General features: G+C 35.4%; 1 protein-coding gene across 1 annotated transcript in view; it reads left to right on the top strand.

Moving 5' to 3' along the window:
• The window catches only part of DNAJC13 (DnaJ heat shock protein family (Hsp40) member C13), a 122,133-nt gene that overhangs the window by 78,378 nt on the left and 25,797 nt on the right, over nucleotides 1-17,958 (top strand). The window contains exons 32-43 of the mRNA XM_012766876.2: nucleotides 708-862; nucleotides 2,225-2,426; nucleotides 3,829-3,944; nucleotides 4,800-4,878; nucleotides 6,232-6,367; nucleotides 8,480-8,664; nucleotides 9,112-9,186; nucleotides 10,210-10,329; nucleotides 11,282-11,461; nucleotides 12,161-12,328; nucleotides 15,265-15,378; nucleotides 16,237-16,353. Of these exons, the coding sequence (XP_012622330.2) occupies nucleotides 708-862; nucleotides 2,225-2,426; nucleotides 3,829-3,944; nucleotides 4,800-4,878; nucleotides 6,232-6,367; nucleotides 8,480-8,664; nucleotides 9,112-9,186; nucleotides 10,210-10,329; nucleotides 11,282-11,461; nucleotides 12,161-12,328; nucleotides 15,265-15,378; nucleotides 16,237-16,353 (1,647 nt within the window). The remainder of the gene's footprint in view (nucleotides 1-707; nucleotides 863-2,224; nucleotides 2,427-3,828; nucleotides 3,945-4,799; nucleotides 4,879-6,231; nucleotides 6,368-8,479; nucleotides 8,665-9,111; nucleotides 9,187-10,209; nucleotides 10,330-11,281; nucleotides 11,462-12,160; nucleotides 12,329-15,264; nucleotides 15,379-16,236; nucleotides 16,354-17,958) is intronic.

The raw sequence follows: 17,958 nt of genomic DNA, 5'->3' as shown, positions 1-17,958 counted from the left end.
TTCTGTCTCTTTGTCCTATTCTCTCTGTCCTATTCTAGATAAGCAAAACATCTAAATTTGCCTAGAAGGAAATAAGAAAAACATTTACTTATGTATTAAAATACTAGTCTTTGAGATTTTATTTCCATCAGGTAAAGAAATGAGTTTTAAAATTTACTATGATAATGTATGATCATTATTCTAACTCCATTTAGCCAACCAGAGGATAGAGACTTCTCAATTTAGTTAATTATAATTACTTTTGAGTAGAAATTCTCTATCTAAACCCTAGTCACATTTCATGAGGACAGGTTTTTTCAGATCTTCTGGACTGACTGGTTTTTAAAAACAGAACCAGGTATTGGTGGGAACTATAGCCAACAATGTGATGCAGGATAACTTCTATAAATCTTCCCAAGATCTTCCTAGTTTTGACCATTACTGTTACCCACGGTCAAAGGCCAGTCATCCTGAATAATATTGGCAGCACCTAACACTTGAAGTTAAGACTACTGCAGGGCTGGAGGCTGTAAGTTCTGGCTTGGAGATCTGCTAAGCTGGTTTGTACCAGCCACCTTCCACTCTGCATTTTCCATGCTTCCATCTAAATTCCCATAGCATAAAAACAGTTGTTTCTTTTCTTAAAATGTTCTCTAACTATAAATCAGTTATTAGAAAATGGAAAGATAATTTCAGTGTTTCTGACTACATTTTGTTTTGTTTTAAAGACAAAAGGACAAGATATTTTTCAAAGAAGTATACTTGGGCACATCCTACCTGAAGCAATGGTTTGTTACTTAGAAAATTATGAACCTGAAAAGTTTTCCGAGATTTTTCTAGGAGAATTTGATACTCCAGAAGCAATCTGGAGCAGTGAAATGAGGTAATTAACAGTTGATTGTACTTTATACTTAGAATTTTTGCTACTTGCCATCTGGTTTGACTTCTATTAAAAGATATGTTTTCATTAGTCTAAAATGATAATGATCATTGAGACCAAATCAACTGATGGGTTTTCACAAGGCCTTACGCTTTTTTCTATTCTGACATGGCTTGACAAAATTACTGTTAACCTAATAGAGTTTTATATAAGGACAGGGAATACTACCACTGGTGCTTCTTAAATCAGTTTGTAGAACTGGTAAGATTTTAGGCAATGAACTGGTAATATGTGTATAGGGAATATATAGGGATAAAATCAATACATACCTGCTAGGTATTCGGAAATAAGACTGTACTACACTAATTAAAAACTATAACATCATAGTTTAGATCAGTGGATCAAACCAAAGAAACCCAAAATTATTTCAGATTGAGGGGACTCCTAGCTAGCACACTTTGACCTTAACCTGCAGGTTAGCATTCCTAAGGAATGTCCATCCTTATTAGGAGGGGAATGCCATAGGAGAAGCCTGTGGAAATCAAGAAAAAGGAAAGGTCCACAAGCAAATAGCAATGTCCAGAAAACAACTTGACATTAATAGTTTCAGTGTCAAGGCTGCCTCCATGAAGAACCCCTCAGTTTTCTTAGCCAGATGGTGTTAGATTTCCTGAGTCAATTATCCACCCCCCTCAGGCTGACTTCATGCTCTCCATACTACCTGCTGGTTATCATTTGACTTCTCAAGTAGGTTGACCTATAGGTTTGGCATGTGCTAGCCATCAATTTGAATATATTCTATATGGCAGTCATATTTTTCACTGGGAAAAAATGTATAGGAATATGAATAAATTGGGAACACACTTCCTCTGTGTAATTGTTTTTCTCCTGAGATTGTCTAATATGAGTTCCCATTGAAAAGATGTATCTCTCTGTGTGCTGACCAAAACAAGTTTCTGCTTAGCTAAGAGCCAGGTCCTAGACCCTAGTGACTTAATTAAAATAAATTCCATGTAGTGAGCTGCTTTGGGGAGACAGCGACCTTGTGTTCCCTGTCTATACCCTTAATTCAAGTGCCATGCTCAATGGCTGATTTATTTGTTTATAGGAAGGACTGGGAGTATCAGTTTCTTCCTCTATGATCTTTATAACTATTATAGATAAATTTACTTCCATTGAGTATTTTTACACAGTAAGATTAGAATACCGTGAGTAACATACTTACTTACAAGCTCTCATTTTAGGCCAATAATTAAGTTATTCTGAAGGTGATCCATGTAATTCTCTTGCATAGTTATCTTAACCTTCTGTTTAAAATAAAATAATTCCTTCATAATGCATGAATGGAGGTTTTTATAATTGTAGGCGCCTCATGATAGAGAAGATTGCTGCCCATCTCGCTGATTTCACACCTCGTCTTCAGAGTAACACAAGAGCACTTTATCAATATTGTCCCATCCCTATTATCAACTATCCACAACTAGAAAATGAACTATTTTGTAATATTTATTACCTCAAACAACTTTGTGATACACTCCGCTTTCCAGATTGGCCAATTAAAGACCCGGTAAGTCAGCAGTTTAATTTGTGCATTCTTAGGCTATAAAAATAGTCTCTAATTGCTTCTGGGTATTTCTTCCTCCTGTGATAAGAAGGATAATAGCTTCCTTAGTAGTTAAGAACTAAGCACTGTGTAGCACTGAGATTTGTAATATATTAGAAATCTCAAACTGAAAGGTAATTTTTTGAGGGAGTATTAAGAACTTTATAATTTTGATCTTTTGTGACAAAGGCAAAACTAATTTCATATAAATAACACAATTATATACCAGAGTAGCTTGGTGAGAGCTAGTCTTTAGCTAGATTGATTAAACTCATAGGTGTAAGTTAGCCAATTTGGGATTGAGTTTCATCTGAGCCTTTAATAACTATTTAACATTCAGTACATGGCTTGACTTCTCTAAGCCTCAGTTCTCATCTCTAAAATGGTGGTAGTAATAATAGTTATCTGTGGTGGTAGTTGTGAAGATTAAACAAGAATTCACATATGCATAATTCCTGCACACATAAGAGGCATTAAGTGTGACATTTGTAAAGCAGTACGTGCTGTCTACCTGTCTACAGTGTCCTTGGGACTTCTCTTATCTGAGCCTTTGGATATCTATAGGGGCCTAGGTGTCCATGTTATTCTGTTACTATAGCAGAGGTTACCATCCATCCATTACCATACCATCTAAAAGATTTCAGAACAATTGCCATAAGTCACTTTCCCTTTACAGTGAAGTGACCAAATAAAGGCAGGTAAACACTGGTACCTATTCAGGTTCAACATGAGATAATAGAAAAAGTATGGGCATTTTAGTCAGATCTAGGTTTGAATCCAGCTCCACCCCTTATTAACTGGGAAGCATGTAGCTATCTCTCAGAATCTCAATGTTTTCATGTATTATTGAAATTTTATACAAGAATTAAATTTGTACATTCTGTAAGTACCTAGCTCCGTGGCATATAAGTGTGAAATAAATACTCGCTCTTTTCTTCTCACTTGCTACCCAGACTCCCTTGTGTTCACTGTCCCCTATATTTGTTTGAATGCTATCATTCTGATTGATACTTATGTCAGATCACCTTAAGAAGCATGCATAATAATAATGCTTGCTTTCTTATGACAGTGTATTTATCTAATTTGAAAGCTTTTTATATTTTCTGAATGTTTCTTTTAAAATTAAGGGTAGAGACACAAACTGGCAGAGAATAAAAAATATCACTTAAAAAATAACAAATACCTTGCTACCTAACTATATAACAGCGCTAAAAAGGTGATTTTGCTTATTTGTATTTCAGAAAGTGTTAGATAGCCTAGAATTGTCATTTTAAATAAATACAGCACAAGAATTCTCTAACTTAAAAATTATATCCCACAATAGTATTACTTTAACAGATAAAAATCTTAATTTTCTATCTTTAAGGTTAAGCTTCTAAAAGATACCCTCGATGCCTGGAAGAAGGAAGTAGAAAAGAAGCCACCTACAATGTCAATAGATGATGCTTACGAAGTGCTTAATCTGCCTCAGGGACAGGGGCCGTGAGTTATTTTCAGTTATTTTATAATAGCAGATGTCTACCTTACCTTAAAATATTACTGTCAAACACTAAATTATATTTAAACCAACCATTTTAAAATTTTTTGCCCGTTCTTTGATATATATACACCAATGGGAATAACCATATGGAACTATATCCATGCAACTTTCATTTACTGCACATTCATTAGCCAAATTGTATTCTTTTGTTCTTGCTGGTACATTCATTGTTTGCTAGTAATTAAAATAATGCATGTAGAGTACCTGGCACCATCTCTGACACATGGTAGTCACTCACATATTTTTTTTCCCCTTTAAGTGGTGTTATGCATGAGGGAGTGATTTGATGGCAATATGCTTAGGACACTAATGACAGATTGTGAAAGAATGCAAATTTACCCTATTTATCAATGAAGTTTTATAGTAGACTAGATATGTTACAGAAAATGATTTAAAAGCCATTTTCTTAAGTATAGACTAAAATTGTACATTTTTCAAGACTGATTTAAAAACTTAGAAATATGGAGTTGGAATTGGCATTTTGAAAATTTTGACAAGTTAGTAGCCTTTGGTTTTCTAAAAAATATTTCGTAGTTCTTCAAACTCCCAAATGTAGTTTTATAATTTAAAGTGAATGATAACTTTGCATCGGGAACTTTTAGGTTTTATCTTTCACCTGTAAAGGTAACTTTTAATCTTAATTCTGACTGGTTTAATTTGATGCCTATTAATCATTAATAGATGATCACCTACAATTCCCGATATAAGTATGGTTCTTAAAACATCATTTTAGATGATTGTGTAAATGTTTTTTTCGTGTACCTTACTGTATTCATAAAAGTTTTCCTGTTTAACAGGCATGATGAGAGCAAGATTAGAAAAGCTTACTTCAGACTTGCACAAAAGTATCACCCTGATAAGAATCCTGAAGGGAGGGTATGTACTGTCTTTGGAATTAGGGCTTTTGGATTGATTTATGTTTGCTCTATTAGGAGGAGAAATGATATCACCTTCTGTGCCAGTATCTGCCTTATACTCCCAGTGTATGTTTACTAAACTTCTAGCCATATGCTCATGTTTCGTACATACATGGTTCTCCCTCAGCTTACCAGAAGGGCTGCCCTTGTCACTAGTAACTTATGGGTTTATTCTCTCTCCTTACCCATGTCTGTTAACTCTAATGGGAAATCACAAGATAATTGAAAATTAGGAATGTGGGTAAACTTAATTCATTTATAGACGATGCATTTACCATAGAGATTACTTTGGGCAGTTTGTGTATTTTTGTCTAATAACATCCAGCTTCATATCATTCTAGCTAAAGAGGTAGAAGATTTGGTTCAGATTTTAAATCATCTGCTCCCAGCATTCCCTGATCTCACCTGATCCTATAAAACTAGGACTGATAGTCTATTGCTAGACACTTGGAATAATTTCCACTGATTTCAAGGTCAGGGGTTTTCATTGGAAACACAGTATTCCTGAATGGGAAGACTTGACTTTGAAAAGATCCCACTTTTATGTTTAAGGCATTTTTAGTCAGAAGCATGGGCTTTTATTGAGAACCTCATAGTAATTCAGATTCATCTGGGAGAGAGAATAATCAACATACAAAAAAATTTTGAAATCAATTATTAAATTGCCAGGCTTAACCTACCATATATTAAAACACTTCATAGAGCTATAATAGTAAAACAATATGATACTGACACAAAAATCCACATATAGATCAATAGAACATCATATAGAGTAGTCGTTTAAGAGCATGGATTTAGGAGTCAGACCTGGTATAAATCTGAGTGCTGCCACCAGTTGACTTTGTGTCCTTGAGCAGGTTACTTACTATCTCTAAGTTACAATATTGTCATGTGAAAAATGAGGACAATGATAGTACACACCTCATGTGGCTGTTTTGAGAATTGAATGAAATAATAGCAGTTAGCACAGTGCCTGGCACAGGGGTCAATAAACAGTAGCTGTTATCATAATTTTTGTTAGGTGAGAAACTAGAGAGGTTAATATGATCTATTTAAAGATACATTTTAAAATTCTTATTTGAAGAATTTTTCAGTAAATGGTATTAAGGTCACTAGGTGCTATTTGGAAAAAAAATTAGTTTCACCTTAACAGTATCCCAGCTGGATTACAGTTGGAATGAATTCCTTAATGTAAAATATAAAAATAATAACTAAAGAAGTTATTGGTAAAATACAAACCAGTTCTGTCCTGTTTTAAGCTGTAATTTGAGATGTTCCAAATTAAAATTTAATTATGCTTGGTTACATACAGGATATGTTTGAAAAAGTAAATAAAGCATATGAATTTTTATGTACCAAATCAGCAAAAATAGTGGATGGACCAGATCCTGAGAACATAATTTTAATTCTGAAAACACAGAGCATCCTCTTTAACCGTCACAAAGAAGGTGAGGCCTCTGTTATTCTTGGATTTTAATTTATCCTTCAGCTAATCCTTCCAGTTACCTCTTTCCTCAGCATATTTTAATAGATTTAGAATTATTATTGCAAAAGACTCTTGGAATCACATTTTAGAGATGGAAAAAGAATAGTCGTCTAAGGAAAGACCCAAATATTGTTTGTTTGTCTTATACCTTCCCCATTGTACCTATATTTTTCAACATTTTGCATTTCCAGTGAGGTTTAATCATTCCTTCCTGGGTGACATTTCTTTCTATGGGGTTACCTAGTTTTTGTGTTTAGCCATTTAGCAGCAGATATATTAAATGATATCTAAAATGGAATCTGGAATTTAAAGATCATTTAATGTTCTTAAATGACATATAAAAGACTATGCCTATTATAACTCCAGAACCCTCCGAAGGTTGAAAACAGCAAGAATGTTCAGGTTTTTAAAAAGCCATACCGACTTTTCAAGTGGTCATATACTTCTCTTCACACCTCCCATTTCCTATTATAGCTATCAAGGCCCTTGTGAGGCAGTTTGAAAAACACTGGTATAGATTAATTAAGTGTAATTTCAGGGTAGAGGATTGTGTAGCATGTTTCTAGAGCCATTTGTGGTATCCCTAACAGTAGCAGCCCAGAAAGCCAGGAGTATGTTGAAAACATGTAAGGCTTTCTTGGGGACAAGGGCTTAGGTTCAATATGGCAGATGCCCATTGGCATGGTAACTGAACTTGGCTTACAGCAAAAATGGGAGACCAATTTGTTACAGGATGATAAGGGGAGAAAAGGAGGAAAGAACAGTGGGGATTTGAGATAAGCATGAGGAATGTTGGGTAATTGAAGACAGGAGATGGAGTTGCAGTTGAATTATTGGTGGGGGGACAGTCTGAGGATGTAGCAGTTGTATCATTTATGAGAGCAGTGACTAATTAGTTGATTTACTTTTTGCATATGAATTGAACAGAACACATGGTAAAACATTTTAGTTAGATGGCATTAACTGCTAATCAGAATGAGTTTAGAAATCATTTTCAAAACCCTTGTTTATTTTTTAGTGGCTGATAACTATATTAGCCGTGTCTGTTATCAAGCTTATCTTCTGCTTTTTCCAAAGAGGGTTTATACCCGATAAGCTCTGGGGTGGGGGTCCTGATTTGATAGGACTTAAAATTAATTTATTCTTTTTTCTCTTCACATATATGTATGTGTTAGGAAAATCAGGGCCTGTTCCAAGGGGCATTTTTTAAGCCAGTTTAGAAATGAATTTCAATTTAAGGCAGATTATTGGTCATCCTCAACAGGTAAAAAGCTATATGCAGATTTCAAGTGAAATTGCAGAGTTACTTTTAATGTAATAGCCAATTAATTTGTATATTTCTGCTAATAGTTTAGTTTATAAAACAAAAAGGATAAAAACAGTAATTGGGCATGTATATATATGCCAGCTTTCACTTTTAAACTTACTTATGAAAACATGGAATTAGCCAAATACAGTTAATTAATTAACTTTTTATTTTGTATTTTTATCAATAAATTATATTCAGTATTTTTGAATGTTTATTTTAAGGTAACTGGTTAAATACAAAAAGGCACTTATTGTCTAGAAACGTTAATATAAAATATTCACTCATTTAAATAAAATGTCTGTTCACACTTTTTACTCTTTATAAAAAGATGTGTATCATGAACATTAGTGAAATTTCTGGTACATTCTCTATATCTTGCTGTCTATGACCAGGTGAAAAGTTACAAAGATCACATGGACAACATAGAAAATAAGTATTCTGCAAAGGATAAAACAGCTATACACCAAGGGCAGTTAATTTACCAGAAAATATTATTTTCTAGTGGAAATAATTTCTTAAAGAAATCAAACAAGTTTGCTAAAAAGGAAAGATCCAAGAGATTTTCCTCTGGTCTTAATTTAAAATAAAAAACAAATTTAGGAAACAAATTTAAAAAAAAATTTTAAAAATTGAATATTTTATGATTTTTATTTTTTTTTAAGACAACATAATTGAACATGGTGTCAAAATGAACTTAAAACTATAGCGTAATCAGTTTTTGTTTTGCCTTTTTTTTTTCTCAACACTAACCTTTGGGTTTTTCAGATTTACAGCCTTATAAATATGCAGGATACCCAATGCTAATTAGGACTATAACAATGGAAACTTCAGATGACCACCTCTTCTCAAAAGAGTCACCGTTGTTGCCTGCTGCTGCAGAGCTGGCCTTCCACACTGTCAACTGTTCAGCCCTCAATGCTGAAGAGCTCAGAAGGGAGAATGGGATAGAGGTAATAGGGAGTGACCTTTAGGCTTATCTTTAAGGTAGTTTGGACACATTATATGACTACTAGCAATAGAGAATGTACCAAGTACAAATGTAGATGATACTATTTCTTCTTTTAATTTATTCCAGCAGGTAACTCAATATTATATTCTCTGTATTCTCATACCAAAATTAAAGGTAGAAATGGAGCTCTATTTCATAATGTGAGTTTAAGTATTGGGTTTAGAATTGGTAAAGGTAATATTGCTTACAAAGTAGCTTATTGGGAATGCTTAAAAAGAAACTTTTAGGAGTCCTTTGTTTACTTGTTTATTTAACTAATGCTAATTGAGCAAACATTTCTGTACCAGCTAAGTGACCTTAAAAGATTATTTATATTTTATTTCTGCTAGAAAAGGACTTAGACTTCAAGTCAAAATGGAGAGTTAATAGCTGATTTCTTTTTCTGCAGGTGTTACAAGAGGCATTTAGTCGCTGTGTGGCTGTCTTGAATCGTTCTAGTAAACTGAGTGACATGTCAGTACAGGTGAGTCTTAACTTATGGTTCCAAGAAAGTTACACTAGACCAGTGGTTCAGACTTTAACATATATGAGAATCAGCCAGAGGGCTCATTAAAATGCAGTTTGCTGAGCCCCACCCTACCCCCACCCTGAGTTGCTGAGTCAGTGGGCCTGGGGTGGGGACCTGAGAATATGCTTTTCTAACAAGTTTCCAGGTGACACTGATGCTGCAGATCTGTGTATGATACTTTAAGAATTACTGCACTAAAGCACTTATGATCTATTGGCTTCATTTTTTTTTCTTAAAGTAGAGAATAGTATACTGAACCCTTATATCGCTGTTACTCCCAGCTTCAAACATTTGTCATTCTATTTTTGTTTCACGTATCTTCCACCACCTCACTCCCCTATCCCTATTATTGGCCTAATTTTTGTTAAGTTTATAATATTGAATTATTTGATAGAAAGTCATCAGGAATTCATTAAGATCTTTGTAGAACATGTCTTTCTATGTGGCTTTTTACTTATGCTAGCAAAATTTAGAATATAAAACAATTAAGCACTGGCTTTTTAATTTTATCCTCTATTTTGAAATTCATTACATAAATAGAATTGTGATATTCTGCCATGTTAATAAGATGGACAAAAGTACCTTAATCTAGAGGCCAGCATACTCTTTAAATAAAGGTCCAGAGAGTAAATATTTGAGGCTTTCAGGCTTCATATGGTATCTGTCACATTTTCTTTTGTGTTTTTTTACAACCCTTTAGAAATATAAAAACCATTTTAGTTCCCTGGCAGTACAGAAACAGTCCTGTGATCAATTTGGCCCTTGGGCCATAGTGTCTGTGGTTTGCCAACCCGTGCATTGATAGGAAATCTTAATGAGAAAGACTAGTGATCCAGTAAAAATATTCTGTTTAATTTTGGAGCAGCATATAAACTGTTAAGCATTATTCACAAATTTCTGCTGATTTGATTCCCACTATGTCTTAAATAAGGAATAGACATGTGACTCTACTTTTTTACTCGGTTTTGTTGTCTGCAGGTGTGTGGACACATAAGTAAATGCTATAGTGTGGCTGCTCAGTTCGAAGAATGCAGAGAGAAGATCACAGAAATGCCCGGCATCATCAAAGATCTCTGTCGGGTGCTGTATTTTGGCAAGGTAGAGTTAATCTTTAATGCTTTCTGGATACAAGGCAGCAAAGGATTTTCTTGACAAATAGCCAGTCTCAATTTATAAGCAGGTGTTTTTTTTCAAAATTATTTAAAAATAAATTATTTGGTTCTTAAGCACTTCTCACAGAATTCTTACTGTAAATGAAGGCTTTGTTTCTAGGCCGACCCACAAAAATTAAGACTAGAATGACATATGTAAAGGAAAGTGGGTTCCACCTGAACATTTAGAAAAGAGATGGGGATAAAAGAGAAAGCTGGACTAAATAAATCTAATAAAAGGGAAAAGGCCATGTAAAATCTGAAACTTGGAGTTCAGGCAATGCCTGGGGGGAAGCAGGGATCTGAGAGCTTACAATTTCCTCCCAATCCAAAACTGCTGAGGGAAGTTGACTGTGGGTAGATGTGAAAGGTGGCTGGGTAGGAGGGAGAGATTTCTTAAATAACTGGGCAGAGCAAGAGTTATGTTGAAGAAGATTAAGGTGCTGATCCGGGACTAAGGTATCTAGAAGTAAGGAATCTAATGAAAATATCTCCTCAGCTGTATCTACATGATGTGCTTGGAAGTATTGATAAGAATACTAACTCTGATATAAAGAAAGAAATCCTCATACCTGCAAAAAAGGCATTGTTGATGCTTGTGAGTTGCTACTGACTATTTTTAAAAATTAAAAGTGCAAGAAATAAAACAGGGAAAACTATATTCCCAGGTCTTTGGATACTAGTCCCAAAGATAGTAACTCTGATATCTTGTCATAAGGTCACATTTTATTTTAGGCTTTAAAGGATATAGGATTCAGATTTAAATTGGAATCAAATATATAAGAAAAGGTCAATATTTAGCAAAATAAAGTAGTTAGCTTGACATACATTTATAACCCATTGCTCTTGGGAGTTTTTTTTAACTGTATAATTTAATTTTGTTATTTTTATTCTCTCAGAGTATTCCACGGGTGGCCGCTCTTGGGGTAGAGTGTGTCAGTTCTTTTGCTGTGGATTTCTGGCTACAGACACACCTGTTTCAGGCTGGAATTTTGTGGCATCTGCTTGGTTTTTTATTTAATTATGACTACACACTAGAAGAGAGTGGCATTCAGAAAAGTGAGGAAACAAATCAGCAGGTAACTTTAACATTGCTTTAATATTGAATTTGAATGCAAACGATAGTTTGATGATAAATTAATGTGAAGCAAGGCTTCAGCTATCCAGAGCCCTCAGGGGATAAACTTTTTTAAGGTAGATAACTAAGTTTATTGAAACAGAACTTTTCATCTTAACTGCGTAGGCTTGAAGAAGGGAATTTGCAGTAGCATATACTGGATATAATATTTTCTTAATTACTCAGTTTTATGATTACAGAATTATGATTGTGTAACACAGGGAAATAGGAATGATACCATCAAGCAATCAGGGCTAGCTTCTCCAAACACTTGAGTATTTGTCTGATTGTTATAGATACATGGATCTCTTTTCTGTCTTTCCTTTCCTGTTTGCTTTCATTCATTGCTCATATTGTCACTGTATTCCTCTAGCAGGCAAATCAATTTTTCTATCCCCTATCCTCTACGCTTCCCCAAAATGTGCTGCTTCCAGTTATCTATTGAGTATAAATAAGTACAGAGACTTAGATGGTCTTTCCTATAAATAAAAGAATAAGCTCTGAATCATAAACATTCTGACATCAGTGTTGGGGACTTTTATGCCCTTTTTTGGTTGGCTTTCTGCTCCTTAAATATGTTTCATATTTTGATTCCACCAAGTTACTGTGTTAATTGTGTAAGATAACTGATATACTTTAATGACTTAATTTTTTATAACAGGAAGTGGCCAACAGCCTTGCCAAACTGAGTGTTCATGCTCTAAGTCGCCTTGGAGGGTATTTGCCTGAAGAACAAGCAACTCCAGAAAATCCAACCATAAGGAAAAGTTTAGCTGGCATGCTCACACCCTATGTTGCTAGAAAACTTGCTGTGGTTAGCGTTACTGAGGTATGTGCTTCAGAGGTAGCCTGCCTGTTAATGGCTAGCACAAGATCCTTTGATAGTAGTAAAAGGAACACAATAAAAATGATTGTTCTAGGAAACCTAAAAATTGAACATGTTGACATGCTTGTTCTCTTAATCAAGAAATTCAGTTTATCATGGATTTATACAAACAATATCAGTGCTGTAAGTCCAGTCTCTGACGATAAATTAACTTCATGTTTCTCAGTGGAGTCCACTATAATTCTTACCAGCCTAAGTCTCAAAGGGACAGGACAAGAGAGTGAACTTGGAATGGTGTTTCACAATGGGCAGATTACTAGGAGTGAGGAGACCCAGAGTCTACTTCTAGCTGTTCCTGATAATCCATAGCTTATACAGACTAAGGGTTGAAATCCTAAAAGTAAATACGTATTATACATATGAACAGCATACGTACATGCATATACACATCTGCATGTATTCATAGATGCATTGCAAAAACAAGTACGACTTGGCAGATCTCCCAACCTCTTTGTCCAACTCTTTTGTGAAGATCATTGAGAAAAGATCTATGAATATAGCGTTAAAAAATTAGATAGACTATAGAAATCCATTAATTAAGTAGGTTACTATGTACCCTTAAATATAAAAGAATACTTAAAGAGATTAAAGGTTTTAAATGAAGAGACTAGATCCATTTTTGGTATAAAAAATGAATAGATTGTTAGATCTATACCAATATGTTAACTTCTGTTATCCCTGCATAGCAGAGTTGTAGGCTATATTTCTTTTCTCTAATGATTACCTATTATTTTTTAAGGAAAAAGTCTAGGTTTCCAAAATTTAAGATACTTTTAGGATTTAAACAGCTTATTTTCATCCAGTCTGATTGAGTGGTTTACAGTGTGAGCCATGCTTTTCAGTCCCCCTGGGTAAGAGGCAAGAGCTCTAGATGCCACTTATTTTTTTTTTTTTTTTGAGACAGAGACTCACTTTGTTGCCCAGGCTAGAGTGAGTGCCATGGTGTCAGCCTAGCTCACAGCAACCTCAAACTCCTGGGCTCAAGCAATCCTATTGCCTCAGCCTCCCAAGTAGCTGGAATTACAGGCATGCGCTACCATACCCGGCTAATTTTTTCCTATATATATTAATTGGCCAGTTAATTTCTTTCTATTTATAGTAGAGACAGGGTCTTGCTCTTGCTCAGGCTGGTTTCAAACTCCTGACCTCAAGCAGTCTTCCCGCCTCGGCTTCCCAGAGTGCTAGGATTACAGGCGTGAGCACAGCACCCAGCCAAGATGCCTCTCTTGATCTTTGTTCTTTTCCTGGACTTTGTGCTCATCAGTGTTCAATGTGATACATTTTGCTGACTAAAAACATTGTCTGCAGAAATGCCAACAAGTTGGTAATTAACTTCTACAAGTTCCCCTTCCCCCCAAATCTGGTAGCATTTCACAATTAAACTTTTTTTTCTTTTTTTCATTTGAGACAGAGTCTGCTCTGTCACCCAGGCTGGAGTGCAATGGGCAATCATAGCTCACTGTAACCTCAAACTCCTGGGCTTGAGCCATCCTCCTGCCTTAGCCTCCCAGGTGGCTGAGACTAAAGGCCAGTGCCACCATACCCATCTAATTGTTTCTGTTTTTTTGTAGAGACAGGGTCTCGTCATGTTGCCCAGGCTCGTCTCAAACTCCTAGCCTCAAACGACCCTCCAGCCTTTGCCTCTCAAAATGCTGGAATTACAGGTGTGAGCCAATGCACATGGCCTCAAAATTAAATCTAGGCATGAGCCCATTTGGATTTAATAAAATACTTATTTAAACTATTCTCAACGTTTTATGATTTTTCCTAACCATATATTTTTTCAGTCATTTTACTTCACTAGTAGTTAACCTTTTGAAAACAAGGATTAGATGGTTATGTGTAAGATAGAGGTCATACTCTTTCCTGTTAGCGTAGAGCTCTGTAAATGTAAAATGTAAAATATTTTTATTCAGATATTTAAGGAAGTGTCAAATGTCTGTATTTATACTTAAAATTGAGGAGACAAACAGAGGGAAGGCACACTGGATGGCTAAGCTGTCGTAATCTGTGTCTTCACAACTACTATGCAGCCTTGAATCTCAGAGTGTGGCCAAGAAAATGTGAACCGACTTTCAACCCATAAACTTTATTTCCCTTCATAGGGATATGCTTCCTAAAGACTTAGATTTTGTTTTCTTATTATTCGTATATAAAGGTAGAATGGTGTGATTCTTTTAAAGCTTGTATTTACTGAATGTTCATTAAATATTTTAACATAAACTATTGACTTTTCACCATAGCAAAATAAATGTAAAGAATGTTAAAGCCAGACTCCATTTGAATCCCATCTTCACCACTTATTGGTTATACAAATAATTTGATTTTTCATAGCCTTGATTTTTTCGAGCTACAAAATGAATACTACCAAAAAACTTGAAATTATTGAGATACTTCTTATTGAAATCCATTATACTTAAGACAACTATTACAGTGCTTGGCATGTAGTAGACATTTTTAATGATAACTTTAATGATTTATTTATTTATTTATTTATTTTTTCTGAGACAGAGTCTCACTCTGTTGCCTGGGCTAGAGTGCCATGGCATCAGCCTAGCTCACAGCAACCTCAAACTCTTGGGCTCTAGCAACCTTCTGCCTCAGCCTCCCAAGTAGCTGGGACTATAGGCATGAGCCACCATGCCCAGCTAATTTTTTCTATGTATATATATGTTTTTTATTTGGCCAATTGATTTCTTTTCTATTTTTAGTAGAGACGAGGTGTCACTCTTGAGGCTCGTTTCAAACTCCTGACCTTGAGCAATCCACCTGCCTCGGCCTCCCAGAGTGCTAGGGTTACAGGCGTGAGCCACCACACCCGGCCCTTTAATGATTTATTTTTACTAAATATTACAAGAGAGTTATTTTCTGTCTCCTAGATTTTGAAGATGCTTAACAGCAACACAGAGAGTCCCTATTTGATATGGAACAATTCTACAAGAGCAGAACTACTTGAATTTCTTGAATCCCAACAAGAAAATATGATTAAAAAGGTATGTTATTGTTTTATAAAATTCTTGGGTAACTCATTCTGATGGAATCTCTGCAAATATATTAATAACTTGGTATTAATAAAATAGAAACCTCCTATTTCTCATTTTTGGTGTTAATCAAGCCTGTAGCTTTTTGCTACCTAATATATGGCCCATTTAAGAACAGCATTCAATTTTACATCATGATACATTAGGACTTTTTGTTGTTGTTACCACTTATATACATTTGTCTTCTAGTTTAACCAGTTTTTGTACACAGAAGCCTTATTTTAATTGTTCATTTCAGGCCCTTTCCCCAGTAATTCATTGTTGTATCAAGTGCTGTGATGTGTATCATGCCACATTTTTTCCCTCAGGAAAATGCATGGATCTCTTGAGTTATTTATTTTTATTTTTTTTAAATTTTATTTTTTTTATTTATTTATTTTTTGAGACAGAGTCCCACTTTGTTGCCCAGGCTAGAGTGAGTGCCATGGCATCAGCCTAGCTCACAGCAACCTCAATCTCCTGGGCTCAAGCCATCCTACTGCCTCAGCCTCCCAAGTAGCTAAGACTACAGGCATGCGTCACCATGCCCGGCTAGTTTTTTTTTTATATATATTTTTAGTTGGTCAGTTAATTTCTTTCTATTTTTAGTAGAGACGAGGTCTCGCTCAGGCTGGTTTCAAACTCCTGACCTTGAGCGATCCGCCCACCTCAGCCTCCCAGAGTGCTAAGATTAACAGGCGTGAACCTCCACACCTGGCCCCTCTTGAGTTGTTTATCTGTTAAATTATTAAACTGAATGTGGATATACTTACGTATTAGATGTTAATGATTCTGATTTATATCTAACAATCTATTTTCTTTTTTTAAAAGGGTGATTGTGACAAAACCTATGGATCAGAATTTGTATACAGTGATCATGCCAAAGAACTTATTGTAGGGGAGATTTTTGTTAGGGTGTATAATGAAGTTCCTACTTTCCAACTAGAGGTAAGTTCTCTGCTTTAAATTTTGTCTGAAACCTTTGATCATTTGTTACTGAAAGCTACCAATTTATTCACATTGTTGATAGCCATACCTCATTTCATTGTACTTTGCTTTATTGTGCTTTAGACGGTGTGTTTTTTTGTTTTGTTTTGTTTTTTAACAATTTGAAGGTTTGACAACTCTGTGTCAAACAAGTGTGTCAGCACCATTTTTGCCAAAACCGTATATGCTCAAATTGTGTCTCTGTGTCGCATTTTGGTAATCCTTGCAATATTTCACACTTTTCATTACTGTTATATCTGTTATGGTGATCAGTGATCTTGATTTTACTATTATAATTATTTTGGAGTGTCACAAAGTATGTCTATGTGAGGCAGTGAATTTAATTGATAAATGTATAAATGTTATTTGTGTTCTGACTGCTCCACTGACTGGCCATCTCCTCCCCTTCCTGCCCTCTGTCTCTCTCCCTCTCCTTGGGTTTCCCTATTCCCTGAAGCAACAATATTGAAATTAGGCCAATTAATAACCGTATAGTGGCCTCTCTGTTCAATTGAAAAGTCACATGTCTCTCACTTTATTTTTTTTATAGTAATTTTTATTTAATTTATATATTTTTTATTTTTATTTTAGCATATTATGAGGGTACAAGTGCTAAGGTTATGTATATTATCCATGCCCCTCTCTCCTTCCTCAAACATGTCTCTCACTTTAAATCAAAAGCTGGAGGTGGTAATTAAGCTTAGTGAACAAGACAAATCAAAAGCTAAGATAGGCCTCTTGTGCCAAACAGCCCAGTTGTGAATGCAAAGGAAAAGTTCTTGAAGGAAATTAAAAGTGCTACTCCAGTAAATACACAAATGATAAGAAAGCAAAACATCATTCTTGCTGATATGGAGAGTTTTAGTGGTCTAGATAGATCAAACCAGCTTCAACATTCCCTTTAACCCAGGCTTACTCCAGAGCAAAGCCATTAACTCTCTTAAATTTGTTGAAGGCTGAGAGACGTAAGGAAGCTGTAAAAGAAAAGTTTGGCCGGGCGCGGTGGCTCACGCCTGTAATCCTAGCTCTCTGGGAGGCCGAGGCGGGCGGATTGCTCGAGGTCAGGAGTTCGAAACCAGCCTGAGCAAGAGCGAGACCCCGTCTCTACTATAAATAGAAAGAAATTAATTGGCCAACTAAAAATATATATACAAAAAATTAGCCGGGCATGGTGGCGAATGCCTGTAGTCCCAGCTACTTGGGAGGCTGAGGCAGCAGGATTGCTTGAGCCCAGGAGTTTGAGGTTGCTGTGAGCTAGGCTGACGCCATGGCACTCACTCTAGCCTGGGCAACAAAGCGAGACTCTGTCTCAAAAAAAAAAAAAAAAAAGAAAAAAGAAAAGTTTGAAGCTAACAGAGGTTAGTCCATGATTTTTAAGGAAAGAAGCCATTTCTATAACATAAAAGTACAAGGTGAAGCAACAAGTGCTGATGGTGAAGCCACAGCAAGTTATCCAGAAGGTCTAGCCTACGGTACTGATAATGGGGTGTATCAGATCTCTGAAAGTTGAAAAACACTTTTTAGTAATGTTTCTTGCACTCCATCCTCCATAATGCCTAGGTGTAT

This window comes from Microcebus murinus, chromosome 1 (genome assembly GCF_040939455.1).
Source record: "Microcebus murinus isolate Inina chromosome 1, M.murinus_Inina_mat1.0, whole genome shotgun sequence".
NCBI classification, from domain to species: domain Eukaryota; kingdom Metazoa; phylum Chordata; class Mammalia; order Primates; family Cheirogaleidae; genus Microcebus; species Microcebus murinus.
This window is presented reverse-complemented; position numbering and strand designations above follow the sequence as displayed.